Below are 14,167 nucleotides of genomic sequence, written 5' to 3'. Positions count from 1 at the left end.
GAGAACCCTGCAGGTCCAGAAAGCCACAGGTCGTTTTGTAGAAAAGAAGCTGTGACCAGGGGTTTTGGATATGGCCGGGGCTGGCACACACAGAGACAGAAGTTTCAGGTGGGGTCGGGGCAGCGGCAGCGAGGCACTGAGGAGCAGCGCTGTGCCAGCAAAGCCAGCCTGGAGAAAAGGAAAGATTACAACCTCTGTGCAGATGACTCTCCTGAAACACAAGAATCCCTCAAAGATCTTTGGAAGAAGGCTCCTGAAAAAATCCAGATGGATTCTACTATAAAATTATTCTGGTTAAGTTCCGGGGTGGAGTTCGTGTTATTCAGGAAACCGGGAAGAAGTAACTCCAGAACCTCTAAAGTGATTGAGGACTCAGATGTCAAATACATAGAAACGAAAAAGGGTCACAGGCGCTGAGAAAATTTAAAGACTAAAGTCAGAGCGCCCCTGCTGGACTCTCAGGGGGAAGCAACAGAATCAGCCTATGCTAGAGGCCGAACAGCTTGAATTGCCAATCCCCTGCAGACAGCCCGGTACCTGGTTGATAGAGGCTTTAACACTGCCAAGATGAGACCTTGCAGGAGGAGAACGTGCAAGTTGTTACTGTCAGGTCGACTGAGCCTCGCTGAAGGAAGACAACGCAGTGTAATTGCCTGACAGAGAATTGAGTGAGCGGAGGAACTGTTCATTATTACACAGAAGATTCAAATACAGAGATCTTTTGGATAAAACTTAGAAGGGGAAGAGGAAGAACGAAATAGTGAATATTTACAAGTTTCAGAGTCATCAGAAACACTGACAGCTAAGCCTTATCATTCTGCATCAGAAAGCATTCCATTTTTGGTAAAAACTTCTGATTCCCTTATTTCAAACAGCGTGGTTTTCCTGTTTGTAACCATGATTTATTGTCGATCTAATATTTGATCTCTTTCTGTGACCAGTATTAAAGCCCTTTTCCCCATGTCGTTTTGGGTTTGTGAAATCAGTCTTGTTTTTTTATATAGTACTTACATTTTTTCACTGTGAAAGTTGTATGATCCCGTTACAACAAAGTAGAAAATAGGTGAATTCATTTCTAACTTCAGTACTTTTTCAAGAACAACAAATAATTATTGCATACTGGAAGCTGGAACTACTGAAGTAAACAATTCCTGTAAATATTCTGGTTTATTTTCTTCATTTTATAAAGCTATGCATTAGTTTTTATTTATACTTTTGTGTTCTGTAGTTGATTTTAATAAATAATTTTCTATCCTAAAAGAAAGGAAATTAAGCATATTTAAATAGGTAAGAGTTTTTAAAAATCTCTAAGTGCCAGTCATGGTGGCACATGCCTGTTATCCCAGCACTCAGGAGGCTGAGGCAGGAGGATCATTGTGAGTTCAAGACCAGCCCAAGCTACCAAGTAAGCGCTGCATAGCCCTGCATAGCAAGATCGTGTCTCAGAAAAAAAATCTCACGTAGCCAAGCAAGTGGTGACGTGTGCCTGTAATCATAACACTTGGGAGGCTGAAGCAGGAGGATTGTTTGTGACCAACCTAGGCTACATAGTAAATTCAAGGCCATTATTTGCAAGCAGAAGTATCCAAACTAGCGCACGTAGAAGAAGCTATCTGTCGGCCTGAGTAATGAAACTCTCCTGGTTAAGTGATGTGGCCAGGACCTGGTGAAAGGAAGAAGTGAAGTGAGAAATCGCATTATACTGTAAATGCTTATTTATATTCAGAGAAAAGAAGACCAGGAAAGCCATAACCCGTAACAATCATTGCATCTGAGCCAGGGGGATTTGGAATCAATTTTAATCTGTCTTGGGTTTCTCTGTGCTTCCCACTTTTTCTGTATTGTCCTGGATCAGAATAAATAAGAGGTATCTAATAGCATTTTTCGAAAGTTAATTATTATTTAAACTGGGGTAGTGGTGGTACATAACCCCCTCCATCCCAGCATTCAGTAGACTGAAGCAGGAGGATTATTGCAAGTTTGAGACCAGCCTGGGCGACACAGTGAGCTTGAGACCAGCCTAAACTGCATAGTGAGACCCTGTCTCAAAAAAAAAAAAAAAAAGAAAAAAATTATTACTTAAGTTGTTAAAAATAATATTTTAAGTTTCGGAAGGATAGTTACTCATTGTTTTAGTTGTAATTACCAAAAAAGATAAACCCCATCTAATGTTTGCAGTGATAAAACAGTCAGTTTAAACTTTGAAAAGATATACTCTTCCTCCCTTGAAATTTTTTGCTTAGCTCATGATTTTTTAGGTGTTTTGTAGAGATAATTTGTCATGTATTCATTAAACTGTATGTCTTTTTAAAATACTTAATGTTTAAAATTATAAATAACACTCATATATCAATTTGTCATCTAGGAAAAGTGAACAGTATAAAGAACATACAGAGAAAAAGTGAAAGCTACTTATTAAAAATCCCTAAACCAGGGGCTGAGGATTTAGCTCAGTGCCATAAGCACCTGCCTGGCAAGTGCGAGGTCATGAGTTTAATCCCTGGTACAAAAAAAATCTCTAAACCATTAACAGGGGCTGGCAACTCTTGTGAATATACACATCCTCTCTCTTTTTAGAAAAATTGGGATTCTGTTCTAACATTTGGGATACAATATTAAAATGTGAACATTTCCTACATAGTTAAACATTAGAAAATATTTTTGACTGCGTTCCATTCCGTCAGCTCAGCTGACGTTTTGGTCTTGGACGTTTTGGTTACTTGTTAATTTTGTTGTTAGGAGTGTCACCTGGATAACTGTCCTTAAAACCATATTTGTCCCTTTTCCATTTACCGTAGGGTGGGTAAGTTAGATAGGATCATCAAGCGGTGGTGTAAACATGTCTCATCCAGTTACTTCTCATGAGTTTCTGTTCATCTTGCTGAAGAGATAACGCTGTACTCTGTTAAGGGCTGGTCAAACGTATGGGGTATGTTTAACTTTGTCACAGTGAAAGACACATTGCCGTCAGCCCCCTACTTGAGATGCACGTGTCCCATCGGCCTTACCACCTTCTGGAGCAGTCTGGAAGTGTCCTTGTGAGTGTCTTCGCAGGGTGTGATCAGGGATACAGTGAATGCTGCTGCCAGGTGCCACCCGGCAGAAAGGCAGGCGCTGAGGACCCTTCTGGGTGGCCTCATCTGCCTTTTTCACTCGCTCTGCCGCATGCAACTTTGGGCTCCTCAGAGTCAAAACGGTCATGAAAAGTAAGCATTTTGAATTGGCTCAGGACGTGGAGGCAGCCACAACAGTACAGCTAAACACTTTCCCAAAGGAGGACTCACTGGAGCTGCCTCAGAGAGTGGCCACATGGGTCTGCGGGAAGGTATCGGGTGCTGTCAGGCGGGTTAACAGCAGTGTGTCTTCTGTCCTGAGGCTTATTTAATGTAACTTGGGCCATAGTTTCCAATCAAATCTTGTATTTCTTTGAATACTTCCCCAAGCCCCCAAAGATGAGAGATGAGGAGTTGGGGTGGGAGCTTGAATTGCTGATGTCGCTTAGGAGGGAGCAGGGCCACAGTCAAGATGGTGCTAGGGCCTTCCACCTGCTGAGCGCGGAGACAGCTGGCTGGGCAGAGGTGCAGTGGGTGGACACGGAGAATAGTGTAGAGTGAGGAGAGGTCACCGAGGGCTCCCTAACCCTAACCCGCGGTGCCCATCATTTCCCAGGTGACTCCCTCCCCCTCTGTTGCCAAGGGTCAAGTTATAGGCCTGGAGAGAGTCTCAGGAATAAAAGGGCTCCTGTGTGTCACCAGGAGGTCACTTGTAATTCGAATGAGGCTCTCCGCAGTAGAGAGGTTCATTTGTGATTCATTTGATCACTTTAACAAGCCTTCACTGAGAGCTTCTCTATACTTAGCCCAGTGTTGGAAGATGGGAAGACAAAAGAAGCAGTTCTCTTCCCTGGAGGACTTTAGAATCTAGTCGTAAAGAATAAAAAATATGCACATGAAAAATACAGCTAAGGATGCAAAGCAGCCTGCAATTAAGTGCCTTAATGAAGGCCAAGCAGGGTTGATTAGTGGTTTGGAGTAATGAAGATTTTCTCATAAAAATGGGCAAAGGCTAAAATGGTTAGAATGAGAGATTGGGGGAGATAATGTAGGCTTTGAAAAAACTTCACCTCGGGGAATGAGAGCTGTTCCTGGCTCCCTACTTCGTTAGCATCTCAGGCTCCAGGTTTCTGCCACCTGCTCTGCTGATGCATATCTCAGAGGTACCTGGGCTTTCTTCCCTCTGTAATGCTGAGGGATGTAATTACCTGGTGTCAGGAGTGCAGGCAGGAGGATCCAGAGATTAACCCTTTACTAACATTTCTACACATGCACTTAATTTTAAACCAAGAAGGAGCTAAGGAAACTTAAGGATTTTGAAATGCTGTAATATCAATTGTACTGTCGTTAATTTTTTTAAAAATATTTTTTATGGATTTCAGATCCAAGGGAACAACTATTCTCATAAAGTGGACATCTTTTCCTTAGGCCTGATTCTGTTTGAACTGCTGTACCCATTCAGCACTCAGATGGAAAGAGTCCGGGTAAGTCACCCTTCCTCAGAAAACATCAACAGTAACCCAAGAGAAACAGTTTTTATTGATTGTTATATATGTTTTTTTGTACTGGGAATCGATTTCGACCCTGCACTTGCCAGGCAGGTGCTTACACCACTGAGCTAAATCCTTGGTTCCTGAGAAACAGTTTTTAAAAATTCAGTTATTCCAATGCCAGCAGACTAATTAACTGGAAGCCAGAGAGGTTGCCTTCCAACACGAGAAGGATTTTTAGATCATTTGCTTCCAGTCTTCAAATACTTTGTTTTATTTTATTGTTTGTTCCTTGTCTTGGCTTAAATTCATGATAATTTAACAATATCTTTCAAAAAAAAAAAATTTACGCTAAGTGTAAAGCAAGGAGAACCAGGGGGTTACAGGAGCCGGGAGTAGTTGGCCAGAAAAGACTTTTCCAGAGGACAAGTAGCTGCATCAGTACAGAAGCTATTCAAGGTCTTTTGAACGGAAGCAGCTGGGGCCAGGGATTTAGCTCAGCAGCAAGCGCCTGTCTGGCAAGCACGAAGTCCCGAGTTCAGTTCCCAGAACCAAACAAAAAAGTAAGCATAAGTGAGCACCCTCAGCTCTGCTAGTTGTTGTCCCTGGGCCCTCCCCCATATTTCCAGAGTTTATGCTCTTAAAGCCATTTCTTAGTTGATCAGCTTTGATCTGTTTTGTGGGCTTCCAGCATTGATAGAAGAGAATATAGTTCTCATATTGAGGCCAAAGAATTGTGTGATAAATGGAGGGAAAGAAACCAAAACAAAAAGTAACTGAATTTTACAGTGGCAGAAAAAAAGGCCATAAAACATTTCAAAAAGAAAACTAAAACAGGTCTGGGGATTTAGCTCAGTGGCGTTAGGCCTGCCTGGCAAGCTCGAGGTCGTGAGTTTGATCCCCGGTACCGCAAAAATAAAATGACTGACTGAATGAATGAAAACTAAAACAGACTCAACCTAAGCAAAGAATTAGGAATCCGATGTCACCAATCAGAATTCTAAGTGCGCTAAAGGACACTATCAAGAGTGAAGTGGGGGTAGATGCCTGTGCAGCGAGGGAGCCCAGGGCGTCCCCCCAGGCACAGGCCGCACCCCACGCACAGCGCATCATCCCCAGGCCACGCCCCACACACACACACGCATTGCAGAGTTTGTACAGTTTGTCTGAATAGAGTCACATGTCAAGTTGAAAGCAATACTTTTATTTCTTTTTAGACCTTGACTGATGTAAGAAATCTCAAGTTTCCCGTACTGTTCACTCAGCAGTATCCTCGCGAGGTACGTATCGTGCTCATCCCTGATTTGCTCTGAGGAAGCCGAGGTCCAGGACGGGGAGGGGCCTGCTCTGAGTGTGGCCGGAGTTTGTTAAGGAAGAGGGTGAACCAGCCTCCTATGCTAGGGAGGAGGACGTGCTGCAGGACCTCCGCCTGCCAGCTGAGGGACACTTTCCTTGGTTTCACCACACAGCCTAAGGTCAGGAGGGAAAAGTAAAGCTGGTTTGGTAGGAACATTTGTGTAACGAACTTTGAAGAGAGTATTAAATGCTGATCTCAGGCAAGTTATTTCTCAGCTGAAAGTTTTATTGAAATAATTGTTGATTCACACAGTGATAAGACAAATGTATTTTTTTAAAAACCAGCTCTGTGTACTTTAAGGAACACCTTTTATTACGTTTTGGAAAAACCGCCGGTTAGCCCCAGAATAATCTGTATTTGAAGCAGGGGTTGGCAAATTAGGACCAGTCTGCTGCCTGTTTTTGCAGTAAAATTTTATTGGAATGCAGCGAGGCCCTCAGCTGACCTGCCGTCTGGCTCTTTTAGGCTTCTGTGGCAAAGCCAGCTGCTGGTATCAGAAACTGTATGGGTTACAGACTTTAGAGAAAAAGGTTTTCAGCTCTTGCTTTAGAAGCACTGTTTAATGATCTAAAACTGATACTTGACCACAAAACAATTTTTATGTTTCAGTATGTGATGGTTAAAGACATGCTCTCTCCCTCCCCCATGGACCGGCCTGAAGCCACAAACATCATTGAAAACTCTGTGTTTGAGGACTTGGAGCTGCCAGGGAAAACAGTGCTCCGACAGCGGTCTCGCTCCCTGAGCTCGTCGGGGACGAAGCCCGTGAGGCTGCCCAGCAGCTCCCGCAGCCCTGTGCCCAGCAGTTAGCCCTGCAATCAGCTGTCAGCCCTGCAACCAGCTGTCAGGCCACAGTGTGGGGCCTGGTGGGCATAGTGGCCCCCTTCTAGGAGCCCACCACTTTCCAGAGTGGCAGGTGTGAACATTTTGTTCTTTGCTCAGGCTAATTTCGGGCTGTGTTTTCCAAGTCAAACCGGAGCTGGACTTGGGGCCTGCCCTGTTTAGAGCCAACGCTTGCTTTGTGCTCCTCTCCTAGGACAGGGCTGCCGGGTGGCGCCTGCTCCATGCTCTCCTGCAGCTGCTGGCCCAGCCATGCAGCCTCGCCTTTTGCCTCAGAGGTAGGAACATTCCTTGAAATATAGAGAGCTTTAAAGTGGAGATATTTTTATAATACAGAATAAACCTTTCCCCCCATTGTGGAAACTATTGTTCTAGAAATAGGCTTTCTAGAAGGATGAACTTTGAAACTGATTTCTAAAAAAGCTGACTTCTTTTTTGTCCCTGGTGGGTAAACGAAGAAATCTGCACTATTTTGGAGGACAAGTAGCACAAACTGTACGACAGTTAATGTCTGTAGTTTTATAGACCTATTTGTAGCTTTAAGTAGTTTTATTCCTTGGATGGTTCTAGAGAGGGGTTAAGTTTATGTACTTTTATTACCTCCAGGAAACCCAGCAAAGGAGAATGAAGCTTTGTATGTAAATTGGTTTAAATTCTTTTTGGGAAGGAAAAAGCTGTAGTTAACCATGGAAACTGTCTTACAACTAATTTCTTCAAAGATGGGCTTTTAACCTCATAAAATCCTACGTAATCCTGCAGGTGGGTGCATTCCCAAACTGATTCTAGATAACAGTTTAATCATTTACAGCCTGATGGGTTTTTATTTCCCTCTGTAAATATTTTTATTTTTTATTTATAAAAATTCTGGAATCAATCCATTTGGGTTGGTGGTGTACAGAACGCACATAAGTGTGTTAACTATTGTGACTTCTTTCAAGTCTAAATGATTGAATAAAACTTTTTTAAAATTACTTATGCTTGACTCTTATTTAATTTGAAGTTGATCCTAAAATGATAGTTTTTTTAATTTACCAGCAGAGATCATAGATTTGTAAAGGGTCAAACCTTACCACGAAGAAGACTTCTTTCATGCCAGGCATGGTGGCACACACCTATAATCCCAGCACTCCGGAGGCTGAGGCAAGAGGATCACCACAAATTCAATGGCAGCCTGAACTACATAGTTTGAAACCAATCTGAACTGGATACTGAGACCCTGTATCAAAAAGCAAAACAAAAGCTTTCTTCTAGGCTTGGGTGCACACACCTGTAATCCCAGCATACAGGAGGCAGAGGCAGGAGAATCACTACTAGTGTAAGACCAGGCTGGGCTACCTAGTGACTTCATGACCAGTCTTAAATCAATTTAAGAAAAAAGGAAAGAAAGAATTTCCCCAACCTGTTCCAGCCAAGTGTCTTTCCCGGGATTCCCAAAGATTTGGCAGGGCCTTTTAAGGATCACAGGGTTTATAATCCACTGACGTTTGCTTCGTGCCCACCCTGTGCCCAGGACGGACTGTGGGTAGGACCCTGTCCTACGGGACACCTGGCAGAGGAAGGGCCGTGGCAGAGCTCCCTGTGTTGGTGTCCCCAACACGGAAGCACGTAGCAACCTGGGCTGATTGGGCACAAACCAGCTGCACACAAATGTGTGAGTGTAACCATTCCACAGACACACGCCACCTGTCATACAAAGCCCGGAGCAGCCGTAAACTGGGAAACCCTGCCGGAGGCTGTGGCCTCCATCCAGACTCAGGCACAGCCCTGCTGCCTAGACCCCCTCTTTCCGCGCACGGTGCTGCTCGGGCTCTGATCAGCCCAGCCCTGGCCTCTCCACCTGCGGGCCAACAGCTCCTGTCACTGCTCCCTATTCTTTTCTTCATTCTGGTGAGGGCCCTGCTGATGTCTCCCCTACACTGCCCACTCGTTCCTGAACATCCTTGACCCCCACAGTAGCAGCCCGGGAGCGGGGCGGGGCAGGGCAGGGCAGGAGCCTTACCCCCACCCCACCAGGGCCGCACTCAGGCCAGGAGACTGCTGGGCTTTGCCCAAGACCTCAGAGCCAAGAGGAGCAGAACGGAGCCCAAATCCAGGTCTTCTGATCCAGTCGGCATCTTGTCTGCTCTCACGCAGGGCTTTCTGAGCACTCACATGTGCCGATAGCTTGTATCTAGCTGTCCCCCAGAGCCTCATGTGATCATAGGTGGGCTTTTTGGAGGTGCTGGAGCTAAGGTGTGTGATGCTAGGGTTGAGGGTGTGAGTGCTGCTTGCCCTAACAGTGGGCAGGCTGGCCAGAATATAGGGGACAGAAAGTGCCAGCAGCACTGGCTACTCGTTACTTCCCTGCAGGCTGTCTCCTGCCTGCCCTGCTTTGCCATGGCCTGTTTCTTCTCTCTGACACCCCTCTGCCCCTCTGCCATGCCACCCTGTCTTGGAGCCAGCCAACTATGAGTTGAAATCTCTACAAACTAAGTTATGATAAGGCTTTCCTCTTTTAACTTTGGATGTCAGGTATTCTGTTTCAGCAACAAGAAAAGAAATTATAATACATGTAGCAAGGCCTCTGTCACCTTAGTCCTGGGCGCTCCTTTTCTAGCTGCCTGCAGGAAAGCAGACTTGAGGATGGGATGCCCAGGGGCTGGGCTGGCGTCACCCACAACAGGTGCCAGAGTGGAGTTTCCTGAGCCGGGGAGCAGCACCTTCCTTGCTGATCCAGACCCATATTCCTGTTCAAGTGCGGTTCCTTTCCTAGCCTGTGTCCAGCTGCCCCCACGCCTGTTTATGCCTCTGCTTTAGTATCAGCAATGCTTCCTACCACAGGCTGCAGACAGATGAGCCAGGTGCTCGGTGCAAGTCAGCCCCTTTATTGCCGAGATCCAGAGGGCAGGGCTCACCTTCTCCTGATCCGGCAAGACCCTGCTTAAACCTGGTCCTAGACTCCGTATTTGCAGAGCTGAATTTGAGGAACATAGGTACAGAATAACCCCAACACATCTGCAGTCCTCAGGAATTGAATAGTCTAATGGGAAGAAGGAAAGGAACACACCACACACTCCCACAGATACTTGATGAAGTGAAAGAGTACAGGTGGCTTAAGGATCTCAGTACTCAACTGAGATCCTGTCTCAATGTAAAACATAAAAAGGGCTGAAAATGTAGCTTAGTGTGCAGGCCTGGGCTCAAGCTCCAGTTCCACAATAATGAATGAGTGAATGAATGAATGAATGAATGGGAATGAATGAACCCATGAATGCCAAAGCTGGGGCTTGGGGAACAAGAAAGAAGATGGCTCAGTGTAGGCAACCCACACTCACCTCCACAAACAGAACCAAAGTTACAAGTGTGGAGATTTTTGTTTTGGTGAATGACAGAGAACAATGGAATTCAACAGGAGAAAACCCAGAAACTTTGCATAGGCTTGGAACAGCATCGCCGGAAGAGAAACCAAATCTCTGTCTCTTCCACCCTAACAGAGCCAGCGGGGATGGGGGGGGGGGGGGACATCTCTCCCCAGGACATTCACCAAAGGGTGAAGCAGTCTCAGCCACCTAGCAGCGCAGACACTGGCAGCCCTAGCACTGGAAAGTTCCACAAACTTTACAGGCTCAACCTAAACAGGTGAGGCACTGCAGCTATGGAGAGGGAACCCACTTCATCTCCCCAAAACCATCCTGGGGTGCTGGCTCCTGGAGCCATCTTGAGAAGGGACCTACTGTCTGATTTAGGTACTCTGGGGGACTAGAAACCCTCACATGTTCCCATCTCTGGCCCCCACCAGCACTTCACTGCCCGGCTCAGGGTGGACGCTCTGAGAACACGGCACCGTAGGGAGCAGGTACAGCAACACAGAGAAGCGAGGGCACCTCAAGAGACAAGGGCCTGGCCAGTCGCAGGTGACAGGTGGCTCCATGCAGGTGCCAGGACTGTGGTCCTCACCACCTGTGTCCCAGCATTGCATGTGGCGCCTGTCGTGACACGGTGGGGAAAGGACTCTGGATTCACGGTTCCTTTGCTCCCGAGCACGCAGCCAGAGAAAGTCCAGAGGAAATGTTTGGGGGCGGGGCAGGTCCATTCCAGCTCCCTTAGCACTCGGGTCTGATGAGAGGAAGCTTGTCTGACCCCAGCCACGACACACTCCCCCTGCCTGTAGGGGGCACTATGTGGGGTGGGGCACCTGCCCTTGCACAACAACCCGAGGTCCTTCTTCTGGGAGCGCAGGCGCAGCAGCGGCAGAGGGCTACGAATCTGCTGCCACCGCACTGACACGAGTCCCCACCGCCAGTCACTGACCAGGCAGGCCGGTGTGGGCGCCTGAGAAGGAAGCTGTGACTCTGGCCCCGCTCACCATGTGGGACACTTGGCCCAGCACCAGAGTCTGCCCGGAGGGCAGGGGTTCGGGCCTCTCTGGAGCAGCCAGGATGCAGACCCTCCCATGCAACAACCAGTGTCCACCGGATGGGTCACCACTCCCAGGACGGGAGGAGGCACTCGGGGCACGGTCCCCACTCTGCTGTTCCCACTGTGACGGCAAGTGCGCTGGGCTCAAACTTACTAATGACTGCCGAGGAAGGCTGCGGGTAGATTACACCGCAGTGCCCGGCTGGCAACAGACTCAACACTGTCCGGGCCGCATGTGCAGGAGGAAGGGGCTCACTAAGAAAGCCATCCTGTCAGAGGTAGAGACAGTCCTGCAAACAAGGGCACAGATCTCACCCAGGAAGGATCACGTGAAAAGACAAGGAAATATGACGCCCCCTAGAGGTCATCACCAGCTAGTATGGACTCCAGAGATAACAGTGAATGAATGTCTGGTAATTTTTTTGTTTTACATGATATTTAAAAAGTTCAAAGAGATCCTGCCGGCATGGTGGCAAACACCTGTAATCCCAGGGATGGCTGAGTCAGGAGGATCACTGTGAGCTCGAGGCCAGCCTGGGCTACATTAGGAAGACAAACCAAGATATGAATGAGATATTCAGCAGAGACAAAGAGAAAAGATAGATTTTGAGAAATAACTAATCAGAAATCATGACAAAAAACTCAGATATAAAGTTAAGTTGAAGTCAAGACAATGGATATAGAAATTACATGCTGCAAACATGTACTAATTTAAATAAAAATGTTTTAAAAGCCAAGCATGGTGGCACATGCCTGTAATCCCCACACTCTGGCAGCCTGGCCTGGACACCTGGCTGAGGATTGCTTGGGCTGAGGCAGGAGGATTCCAAGTGCCAGCCCAGCCTGGGCAATTTATTTTTTTTTAGGAGAAAAAAAAAAAACAGAAAAAGGGTACAAGTTATACAGAATTTCAGAAAAAATAAACAGTAGGAAATCACTAGTTGATATGTAATCACATATTGTCATCTTAGAAAAAGTTGTTCAAGTTACAAAATTAAAGCATATAAAGTGGATATTCAAACAGTGAGACTGCAAACCGTTCTGTTCAGTGATCCAACAAAACTCAGTAATGTGGTTATCTATCTTATACACTTAAATATACATGCATTTATATCCTTTAGAGCACTTTCTTTTCCTCTCTTTTGTACAATGACAATTCATATTTTGGGTTTTATTACTCCCACAGTTCTTATTACTTTTTTTGAAGAGACTAAAACCAAATGTGACATAACAAAATAGTCAAATCAAAAGGATGGACATAATACATAATGTAAAAACAAAATACAAAGTGATCAACAATAGTTACCATAATGCCTCTTGCTATCTTAAAAAAGCCTGGGCAATTTAATGATTTAGCAAGACTTTGTCTCAAAAAATGAAAGGACTGGAGGAGCAGCTTTGGCAAGCCCCAAGTTAAATCCCTTGTATCAGAAGAAGAAAGAAAGAAAGAAAGAAAGAAAGAAAGAAAGAAAGAAAGAAAGAAAATAGACATTAAATTGATATCACAGAAATTCAAAGGGTTGTTAGGGATGATTTTGAAAAACTATATGATAACAAGTTGGAAAATTTAAAGGAAATGGACAAATTTCTGGACACTTGTAACCTACCAAAATCAAACCTAAAGAATAGAAAATAGGGGCTGGAGATTTAGCTCAGTGGCATAAGCGCCTGCCTTGCAAGCAGGCAGTCGTGAGTTCGATCCCCGGTACCGATAAAAAAGGAAAAGACAAAAAAAAAAAAAAGAATAGAAAATAAACATGAGTAGACCAATAAAAAGCAATGAGCAGTAAAAAGTTTCTGCACCGGGGCTGGGGATATAGCTCAGCAGCACAGTGCCTGCCTAGCAAAAAAAGGTCCCGAGTTCAATTCCTGTTACAAAAAAAAAAAAAAAAAGAGAAATAGGACTGGCTGATTTTACTGCTGAATTTTACCAAACTTTTAAAGAACACGTCAATGAATTCCATAGAATTGAAAGGGAAAGAAGTCTTCTGAACTCATGCTATGAAGCCAGCATAACCCCATTACCAAAGCTTGACAAGAGCACAACAAAACAAGAGCACAACAAAAAAAGGGAACTATAGACAAGGATTTCTGATGAGCATAGGTACAGATATCCTCAACAAAATACTGAAAACAGCTGGACGTCATGGCGTACCTCTGTAATCCCAGCACTCAGGAGGCTGAGGCAGGAGGATTGCTGAGAATTCGATGCCAGCCTGAGCTACTTCTTGATTTGATGTTTGTGTCAAGAAGTCTGTCATGATATTGATGGATTTTCTTTTATAAGTGATCTGCTTGTTTTCTCTGACAGCTTTTAATATTCTGTTCTTGTCATGAATTTCTAGGATCTTGATTATTATATGTCTGGGTAGAGATCTGTTTTGGTTGTAGCTGGCTGGAGTTCTGTATGCCTCATATATCTGAATATCATTTCCTTTTCCTATGCTTGGGAAGTTTTCCTTAATTATTTCTGTGAATAGCCTTTGTATTTCATTTGTGTTTACCCCTGCTTCTTCACTCACATTTTTTATTCTTAAGTTATAGATCCTCTTATCATCCTCTAGCCTTTGTATTGTAACCTCCTGGTTCCTTGTTATTTTTAGGAGATCTTTCCTTTTGCAATCATACACTGCAAACCTATCTTCAAGATTTGATAGTCTATTTTTAGTTTCTTTCAAGCAGTTTTGCCAGCTTTCAATGGAGTTTTTAATTTCCTGGTAATATCTTTGGATCTGTTTCATGTATTCTAGATTTTGTTTATATTCTTCATCAAAGGTTTCTCTCCTTTTTCTGGGTTCCTCCATTCTTCCATCTGTGTCTTCTTGAGAGGTGGTTAGCATTTCATTTATTAATCTTTTTATATCTTGCTTCACTTAAATTAGAATTTCAGTTCGTCTATGAGGTCCCAAAGGTATTTCTTTATGTCCGCTGATGCTGTGTCTGATATTGCATGATTGCTGCCCTGGATCTCTTCTGTATTTACCTTTCCTGGACTTATTTTCCCTGGGTCAGCAGCTGGAGGCTTTTTC

The 14,167-nt window shown here is 44.8% G+C and overlaps 1 protein-coding gene across 1 annotated transcript in view; it reads left to right on the top strand.

Moving 5' to 3' along the window:
• The window catches only part of Eif2ak3 (eukaryotic translation initiation factor 2 alpha kinase 3), a 64,924-nt gene extending 57,213 nt beyond the window's left edge, over positions 1 to 7,711 (top strand). Inside the window, exons 15-17 of the mRNA XM_003468887.4 lie at positions 4,436 to 4,537; positions 5,761 to 5,823; positions 6,510 to 7,711. Of these exons, the coding sequence (XP_003468935.2) occupies positions 4,436 to 4,537; positions 5,761 to 5,823; positions 6,510 to 6,710 (366 nt within the window). The 3' untranslated portion in view covers positions 6,711 to 7,711. The remainder of the gene's footprint in view (positions 1 to 4,435; positions 4,538 to 5,760; positions 5,824 to 6,509) is intronic.
• Positions 7,712 to 14,167: the final 6,456 nt, after the last annotated feature.

The sequence above is a fragment of the Cavia porcellus genome, unplaced genomic scaffold, assembly GCF_034190915.1.
Source record: "Cavia porcellus strain 051 isolate PalLab524CR breed Dunkin Hartley unplaced genomic scaffold, mCavPor4.1 scaffold_18, whole genome shotgun sequence".
NCBI classification, from domain to species: Eukaryota; Metazoa; Chordata; class Mammalia; order Rodentia; family Caviidae; genus Cavia; species Cavia porcellus.
Note: the sequence above shows the minus strand (reverse complement) of the source record. Positions and strands in the feature narration are given on the sequence as shown.